General features: G+C 32.7%; 2 protein-coding genes across 2 annotated transcripts; one reads left to right on the top strand and one right to left on the bottom strand.

The window, feature by feature from the left end:
* Nucleotides 1-1531: 1531 nt before the first annotated feature.
* Nucleotides 1532-3923, top strand: LOC133866323 (putative F-box/FBD/LRR-repeat protein At3g56780). Its single transcript, XM_062302843.1, has 3 exons — nucleotides 1532-2728; nucleotides 2907-3113; nucleotides 3735-3923. Exons 1-3 carry the CDS (start codon nucleotides 1532-1534, stop codon nucleotides 3921-3923), a joined length of 1593 nt encoding a protein of 530 aa, XP_062158827.1.
* Nucleotides 3924-6487: 2564 nt separating this feature from the next.
* On the bottom strand, nucleotides 6488-7732 carry LOC133866322 (putative F-box/LRR-repeat protein At3g18150). Its single transcript, XM_062302842.1, has one exon. The coding sequence runs from the start codon at nucleotides 7730-7732 to the stop codon at nucleotides 6488-6490; it is 1245 nt and encodes a 414-aa protein (XP_062158826.1).
* Between the last annotated feature and the right edge of the window lie 1402 nt (nucleotides 7733-9134).

The raw sequence follows: 9134 nt of genomic DNA, 5'->3' as shown, positions 1-9134 counted from the left end.
TACACCCCTAACTACATGAAGCATTATAATAATAATATATTTTATAAACTTAGACAATCACAAAGTACTTTAATTATATCCATGTAGTTATTGTAGGAGAATTTTGTAAAGCAAGTTCAAGGCTTGAAAAGCTAGTTAATTAATTGTAGCTCGATTTCTTTATGGTACGATTTTAGCTCCTACGTAATTTTTTTAAAGTTTAAATAGTGTTGGAACAGATTCTGGTATGGTAGTTTATGAACGGAAGAGGTTATCTCCAATATCCTGCTAAAGAGAAGACTTAGTCGGGGGGAATCCAACAATCCCACTCTGATGTTTTTGACATTATTATCTCAAGTGTATATTACTCTTAATCACAGTGAGCAAAAAAAATTATATCCTTTTTTTACCTGTCTAGTTGTGAGGTATTTATATATGGAATGTTGAGTGTGGTCCAATTTTTCCATTGGACCACGTGCCAGACCCAGAGCGTTTGTTGGCTACTTGGATCGTGGGATTGTCGTACATACTCCACGTTCGTTGCCTAGTCGGTCTTTAACAGGCTTGGGATCGTGGAGTCATAGTTCGTGCTCCACGATCTAGAACCGCTTCTCAATTGGCTCTAGGCCGTAGGGGCACCTTCCACAATAATAGTTACTATGTGATCGTGGGATATCCTTCATGGTCACCATAAGGTCGGTTTTTAACCGTCCTAGATTTGTATGCAAAGTTGGCAAATTACCAACTCCAGATATGACAGCTTCGGCAATTTGCTATTGGTCTTAATGGGTCAAGATGCTGGCTCATTGGGCAGAATCGGTATTATTCCGTAACAAATAGAATAATGCTATATGTAAGACTCTAATCTCATTTTATTTTTTAAATGTGATGAATTTTTTAAAACCACAATTAAATTTGGGATGAGCAAGTATATGTTAAATTTTTAATTCAACAGTAATTTTAAAAAAACGAAATATAACAACAACTCAACTCAGCCTTGTTATGTTATCAGAATTACCGACGACAATTAAAAGGCGTTAATCATCAAAAGGAAATTAAATTGGATATCGCAAATGTTATCCATTGACTTGTCCACATGGCTTAGGTTTAGGCCTAGGAATCCTTCACCAACAGGGTATGGATTTCTGAGGCGGTTTGGGTTGAAATTAAAAGGCGTTTATATATATATATATGTATATAAACAACGTACAACAGTTTGTTTGCTGTTTTCTCTTCTTGTCTCTCTGCCTCAGCCTCCCCTGCGCAAGCAACAAGTGCCACCGGCCAACGTGGTACAGGAAAAGGTTGGTCTCCTCAGTTTATAATTAATGTACGTAGTTCAGAATACATATAATAGGATCGATGTGTTTTTTGCTCCATAAAAACTCGTATTATTTATTGATAGAATTTGTTAAAAACAAAAAGAAAAAGGAACGGAATTGCTTTTATATATTACCAATTAATTAACCATAATAATTGTGCTAATTATTAATTGTATTATTGAACTAGCAGCTAGGACGTTTCTGTTGGTTTTGGGGAAACTTTCAATCTCATGGAGCACAAAATTGATCGGATATCCGAATTGCCGGAACATGTTGTAGAGCACATCCTATCATTCATCCCCATGAGAAAAATACTTCAGCTTAGTATATTGTCCAAGAGATGGCAAAACGTGTGGGCTTTACTCCCCATTACGGAATTCAGTCAATACATTCCGGAGTTTGACCCATACAAGTATTCTAAAAAATTGGGCAATATTTCAGATAAGGAGAAAGAGCAGAAAATTCAGAGAAAGAAAGACGACTTCAGTTATTTTATGGAGAGAAGTTTACGAAGCCGGTATAGGGAAGGGCTAAGTATAAACATGTTTAAGCTCGAAATGTTATTCAGTGAATCGGATAGTGCTCTTTTGAACCGTTGTATTGGGTATGCAATTGAAAGCAATGTGAAAGAGTTTGATATTGAGCTAGACGAGGTAGAGCCTGAGTGCTTCTATGATCAGTTGCCTAAGAGCGTTCTTACAGCCAAATCAATAACTAAGCTGTCGTTGGATTCGTTTAAGTTGGATTCAATATTTTATAGTGATATTAACTTGCCCTCTTTGAAAAAGTTGTCTTTTGATGGAGTTTGTGTGGACGACCAAGTTATCCAAGCTCTAATTGATGGTTGTCCTGTGGTAGAAGACATATCCATTCGATGCTGCTATGGGTTGAAAAGTATACATGTATCAGGTCTTCTTAAACTCATGGCCCTTGAGCTTATGCTTAATCCAGATCTTGAGAGGGTTGAGGTACAAGCATCGAATCTTCAATCTTTACACATCTATGACGATTATCAACTGTGCCAGATCAACCTAGCCCCATCAGAAAACCTAAACAGGTTATTATTACATGCAACCACCATAACAGACAAATGGTTGGATGACTTTCTTCTTAAACATCCACGCATGGAGATCTTGGATCTAGCATTTTGCAATGTGTTGGAAAGGGTTTATATTTTAAGTCGCCACATGAAAACCTTGAATCTTTCAAGGTGCGAAAAACTGGATGAAGTGAACATTAATACTCCAAACTTACATACATTTGGGTATTTTGGTGGTGGTGATATATCTTTTTCTTTCAACACTATGGCTTTATCAGAAGCTAATCTATCTTTTTTGGGAGGGACTCCTTGGTCTGTTGAAAAGATTTCATTCCTTACAAAGTTAAGTCATCCCAAACTATTGACTTGGAGAACTGAATTGGTCGAGGTACATACATATATTCTACTTTCTTTTATTTTGATCATTAATCTCTTGCTCACTACCTAGCTAGCTAGCTTCTTTCATTTGATTTTTTTTTTTCATTGTGTTTGTTATTTTGTAAATCAATTATTAACATTTATTATACAATATCGATCTTATATCTCTTTTTTCTTATTTTGTGAAGAGCCTAATTATTCCAAAAGAATTGAGAGAAAGCCAACCATCCTCATTGTATAATGTTAAGAAGTTGGAGCTAAAAGCATTATCTTCTCCTAAGAGAAACGAAATGAGTGAACTTCTAGACGCCTTGTTATGGATTTCTCCTCTTCTGAATATTCTATTGATAGAATGGGAAGATAAGAATATGTCAATTCACAGTATATTTTTCAAGGTATAATCACGTATGTTCATTTCTTAGAATCTAAAAACTTGCTTCTTTTGCACTCTTACTTTTTTTTTTTTTTTTTTCATGATGCTCTAGTTATTGGTGTAATGGATAACTGTAGAAAATAATATTAAAATCTTAGGGGAAACTACGTTTACCTTCCATCTTTACTACTCATTTTGTAATTTCTCCCTATCTTTCTATTTGGTTAATCTACCCTAGCTACCAATCCATCATAGGGGTTACAATGTCCTTCTTCTGCCCGACCCCTAAAAATATCAAAATGAAAAAAGAAAAAAAAAAAAGATAAGAAAAAAAGAGACCTAAATGCTGTAATTAGATCATTAATTAAAGTAATTAGGATGGTGGTACTACGTACAATACGAGTGTACTAATGAAATTTTTCCATGATAAATTGTTATAAATATCCGTGTTCATATTTCTTAATTGTATTTCAATAACTATTTTCTTTTAGCTTCAAGTAGATTTATTCAACACCATTAAGAACCTTAATTTCAGAGAGTTATTAATTTTTATTTTTATTTTCATTGGAAGAAACATAAATTATGACGATGTTTGTTTTGGCATTTTTAATGACGTTACTAAATTCTTATGCTCGTATTTCAGTTCTCATATGAAACCCCAATTTATAAAGGGGAGAATCCCAATTGTTGCAAACGACTTGCATATACATGTCGGCGGCATTGTTTAAAAACTGTCAAGATTGAAGACTCTGGAGGATTTGCAGATAAGAAAGAGCTAGAGAAATATTTTTCTGAGAATGCCAAAAATATGAAGAGCTTCCAATATTCTTGATGTAGGACGACATTTACTGCAATATTATTAATTAGCAATAGTTGCGAAATTATCTTTATTTATATTTTTTATTTTCTTTTGAAAGCTATGTATTTTCAATTTAAAGAGTACTTATCGTATGAGAGATTAGTTTACAACTTTGATAATGAATATTTGAGAAATACATAATATCTAAAGGATCTGTATTGCTTAATTAAACACGGCTAAGAGGAGGAGCTATAGAGGATTTGCAAATGAAATTGTTTTAGAAAAGTACTTTGAAGTTTTCTTTACAAAATATAAATTTTGAAATAGCTAGCAGAACATTTGAGTAGGTTAGCCATGCATATTATCTAGTAACAAAATTCATTACAAACATTCGATTAATAATATTTACAATTAAGTACACTACCAAAAAAGAAGAAGGAAGGGGGGCTTAGTGTCGTTTTTGTGAGCAGAAAAGGTAAGTGAAAGAGAGAGTTTAAACTCAAGACCTTTGCTCTAATATCATGTTAAATTACCATTTATCCTAAAACCTTAACTGACATCATATTGTTAATCCACCTTTAGATTAATCTTAATTAAAAAATTAAAAAGAAAAAAAAGGAGAGAATACAAACTAGCATTTGTCTTCTTTGCTGGGTGTGGTATGGTAAAAGCCTTCGGAAAAGTGTAATCAATCTCATATTTCTTTCAAGTGGAATATGATGAAAATTATTTCTCTAGCTAGATCTTTCTCATATGCAAATCCTTTAAAATTAGTAAATGTCTTGATAAATCTTATAAAGCATCATGCCTTTTACAATATTAATTTAATCTAAAAAATAAATATCATCAAAATTGAGTCAAATGTTCTGCTAGCTTATTCAAACGTCCCAATCTATAAGACAATTTCAAAGAATTATGCATCTCTAAAATCTACTTATATAAAACATTTTCATTTGCAAATCCTCCACATCTCCTCATCTTAGCCATGCTGAAGCAATACATACAGATCATCTAGATTAATATTTGAAGCTCTCTAATATTTTTAGATGCATATAAGCATATTGGCTGCTGGACAAAGATATGTCAATATCTTAGATGATTTGGTATATCTAACAAAATATTGTTAGTTACTAATTAACACTAGAAAATATACTTGACAAAATCTTACAAAGCATTATGTCTTTTACAATATTCATTTGATCTATAAATAAACGTCATCAAAATCGACTTAAATGTTCTGCTAGCTATTTCAAAAGTCACAATTTATAAAGACAATTTCAAAATGCTTTTCAAAAACATATTAATTTGCAAATCCTTGGAAGCTCTTTAATATTTTTGCATTCTCATGAAAATATTTCCCTAGATCTTCCTCATTTGCAAATCCTCTAGAGTCTTCAATCTTGACAGTCTTTAAACAATGCCGCCAACATAGATTTGGAAGTAGTTTGCAACAATTGGGATTCTCCTTGCCTTTATAAACCGGGTTTTCGTATGAGAACTGAAATACAAGCGTAGATTTAATAACATTATTAAAAATTCCAAAACAAACATCATAATAATAATTTATGTTTCTTCCAACCAAAAAAATAAGAATAACTCTCAAAACTTAAGGTTCCTAACAGTGTTGAATCAATCTACTTTAGGCTAAAAGAAAAAAGCTATTGAAATATAATTAATTAAGAAAGATGAACACTGATAGCAATAACAAATATTTTTTCCATTAGGAAAATTTTCATTAGTATATACTGCCGTACCACCATCATAACTTTTAGGATATAATGGTAGTACTGCTGATCGAACATGAGCACAAAAGATAAAAAACAAGTTGTTATAAAATAAATATCCCTAACATATTAGAATTCTTTTGATAGATTGGTATTATATATATTAACCAAATAAAATAAAAAGATTAGAGGACATTTCAAATTGATGGGTAAGTGTATATAGTACTCCCTAAGATTTTATAGTTATTCTCTAAAGATGAAAAAGGGAAAAGAAAAGGGAAATAAAAAATACCACGTCTATTAATACACCCAAAATATTTTCTAAAATATTATTAACAGGGAGTGGATCCAATATTACACCAAATTAAAACGAACCTCATTTTGCATGAGAAGCAAAAGAACACAACGAGAATGACTTTTTCAGTCTAATAATTTAGTTTGAAACATTAAATAATTAACAAGAGCATCATTATCCAAAAAGTAACAGTATAATGAGTAAGTTTTTAGATTCTAAGAAATGAATATATATACGTAATTGTATATACCTTGAAAAATATATTGTGAACCAACTTATTCTGATCTTTCCATTCTATGAATAAAATCTCTAGAAGCGGAGAAATCCATAACATGGAGTCTACAAGTTCGCTGATTTCGTTTTTCTTAGGCGGAGAAGATGCTTTTAACTCCAACTTCTTGACATTATATAATGGCCGGAATGGTTGTTGGCTTTCTCTCAATTCTTTTGGAATAATCACACTCTTTGCAAATTAACGACACTTGTAAGAATTTGTACAATAAATGTTAACAATTGATATATATACAAAATAACAAACACTATGAAAAACAAATAAAGAAAACATCAAATGGAAGAAGCTAGCTTGTGAGCAAGAGATCGAATGAAATAAAAGAAACTTGATCGGATACCTCAATAGATGCAGTTCTCCAAGTCAATAGTTTGGGATGAATTAAGTAGTTTGAAAGGAACGCAATCTTTTCAACATGCCAAGGAATCGTTCCCACAAAATCGAGATTAGCTTCTAATAGAGCCGTAACGTTCAAAGCAAAGGATATAACACCACCACAATACCCGAGTGAATGTAAGTTTGGAGTATTAATGTTCACTTCAACCAGCTTTTCGCACCTTGAAAGATTTAAGGTTTTCATGTGGGGACTTGAAATATAAACCCATTCCAACATATTGCAGCATGTGAGATCCAACTTCTCAATGCGTGGATGTTTAAGAAGAATGTCGTGCAACCATTTGCTTGTTTTGGTGGTTGCATGTAATACTAACTCCTTTAGGTTTTCACTTGGGGCTAGGTTGATCTGGCACGGTATCCAATTGTTATGGATGCGTAAAGATTGAAGACTTGATTCTTGCACCTCAACTCTCTCAAGATCATGATTATACTTCAGCTTGAGGACCATGAGTTTAGGAAGACCTGAAACATGTATGCTTTTCAACCCATAACAAATTTTAAAGGATATGTCTTCTACCACACGGCAACTTGCAATTAGAGTTTGGATAAACTGCTCCTCCACATGAACTCCATCCAAATACAACTTTTTCAAAGAGGGTAAGTTAATATCACAATTAAATGAATCCAACTTAACCTTATACAATGACAACTTTGTTATTGATTTTGTTGTAAGAACGCTCTCAGGCAACTGATAGTAGTGCTCAGGCTCTTCCCCAAGCTGATCATACTCTAGCTCAACATTGAACTCTTTGACATTGCTTTCAATTGCATACCCAATACAACGGTTCAAAAGAGCACAATCCGATTCATCGATGTCGAACATTTCGAGCTTAAACTTGTTTATACTTAGCCTTTGCCTATAACGGCTTCGTAAAATTTTCTCCATAAAATAAATAAAGTCGTATTTCATTCTCCTGATTTTCTGCTCTTTCTCATTGACAGAAATACTGCCCAGTTTTACAGGGTTAAATTCCGGAATGTATTGATTAAATTCCAGGATGGGGAGCAAAGCCCACACGTTTTGCCATCTCTTGGACAATATACTAAGCTGAGGTATTTTTTCCAAGGGGATGAATGATAAGATGTGCTCTAGAATTGGTTCCGGCAATTCCGATATCCGATCAATTTTGTGCTCCATAACGTTAAAAGCTTCCTCCAAACCAACAGAAACGTCCTAGCTAGTACAATAATATATACAATTAGAAAAATTATGGTTGGTAATAAAAGCAATTCCTTTTTCTTTTTTGTTTTTAACAAATTCTATCAATAATTGATACAAGTTTTTATGTCGATCTCAACGTATCCTAGCTAGGAAAATAAAATTAAAACATGGCAACAAACAGAATTGGGAGCAAAAAACACATCCTAGTATATATATATATATATATATATATATATTCTGAACTACGAATATTATAAACTGATGAAAGCATATATATATATATATATATAGGAAGACCAACGTACCTTGTTGCTTGCACAGGTGAGGCAGAGCCGCAGAGGCAGAGAGACTGAGAGGAGAAAACAGCAAACAAGACCTCATGCGTGTACGTTGTGAAGAACTAAACTTATAAAGCCTGCCTTTCCAACCCTACGCGGCCCTCGGGAATTCCTTAACATATGCGTAAAACGAATCCCACTCCTACCTTTCCTTGGAAACTATTTAATTAAGAGATCATCTAATGAGATATTTACATATATATCATGAACTTAACCATTAAGTTTGGTTTAAAAATGTTTTAATAATTTGATATTAAAAAGTTTCGACTTTCCTCGAACAATCTCAGTGTCAACTAAAATTAGGTTAAAATAACTCCGTTGATTTTGATCATGATCTTCTTCTCGACCCTAGAATTGTAGGAAAAGTAATGATGTATTATAGCCCCTTTGTATCGATTAGGATCCTCTACTAATAATAATTAATAGTAATAACAATAATTGATAACCAAAAGGAATAATAATCTAAGAATACCCGAAACCTTTTTTTGGCAAACTTCTTTTTACAGAAATATCTTCCATGTATACAATAATCACATTCAATTCGCATGGGATCAAATATCTCCCAAATTTCTTGTGTAAATACCCTATCATGTAATTGATTGGATATCGAGAAATACGTACCGTATGTACAAAGTTTTTTTTTTTTTTTAGTTGTTAACCTTCTTCGTTTCTATTAATGATTTTTGATATGGTATCAGAGTAAAAACCCTGAATTCAAACATTGTCCTGAGCATACACGCGTGAGAGGAAGTGTTAAAATATAAATTATATGATTAATCAACTTTAACTTTTAGGAATAATAGAGATTTAACACGAATATTTTTTTATTTTTTTTTTGGGTGCAAATGAATAAGCGAAGAATACGCTCTCTTAGGGTCCGTTTAGGTTTGCGAATTCAAAAAGTGCGATTTAAAAAAGTGATTTTTAAAAATGCAGTTAAGCGTTTGGCAAAATCGCAGTTTGGCCTTTAAAATCGCAGGTTAGCCTTTTAAAATACTGCATTTTCAAAAAAGCACTACATTGCCTGCGATTTGAATAAA

Source organism: Alnus glutinosa, chromosome 4 (assembly GCF_958979055.1).
Source record: "Alnus glutinosa chromosome 4, dhAlnGlut1.1, whole genome shotgun sequence".
Taxonomy (NCBI): domain Eukaryota; kingdom Viridiplantae; phylum Streptophyta; class Magnoliopsida; order Fagales; family Betulaceae; genus Alnus; species Alnus glutinosa.
Note: the sequence above shows the minus strand (reverse complement) of the source record. Positions and strands in the feature narration are given on the sequence as shown.

Bases quoted from the DNA above. Each gene is read 5' to 3' on its own strand.
- LOC133866322 (XM_062302842.1), bottom strand. From the start codon at position 7,732: ATGGAGCACAAAATTGATCGGATATCGGAATTGCCGGAACCAATTCTA.
- LOC133866323 (XM_062302843.1), top strand. From the start codon at position 1,532: ATGGAGCACAAAATTGATCGGATATCCGAATTGCCGGAACATGTTGTA. The intron at 2,729-2,906 runs GTACATACATAT...TATTTTGTGAAG, and splicing joins GGAGAACTGAATTGGTCGAG to AGCCTAATTATTCCAAAAGA. The intron at 3,114-3,734 runs GTATAATCACGT...CTCGTATTTCAG, and splicing joins TTCACAGTATATTTTTCAAG to TTCTCATATGAAACCCCAAT.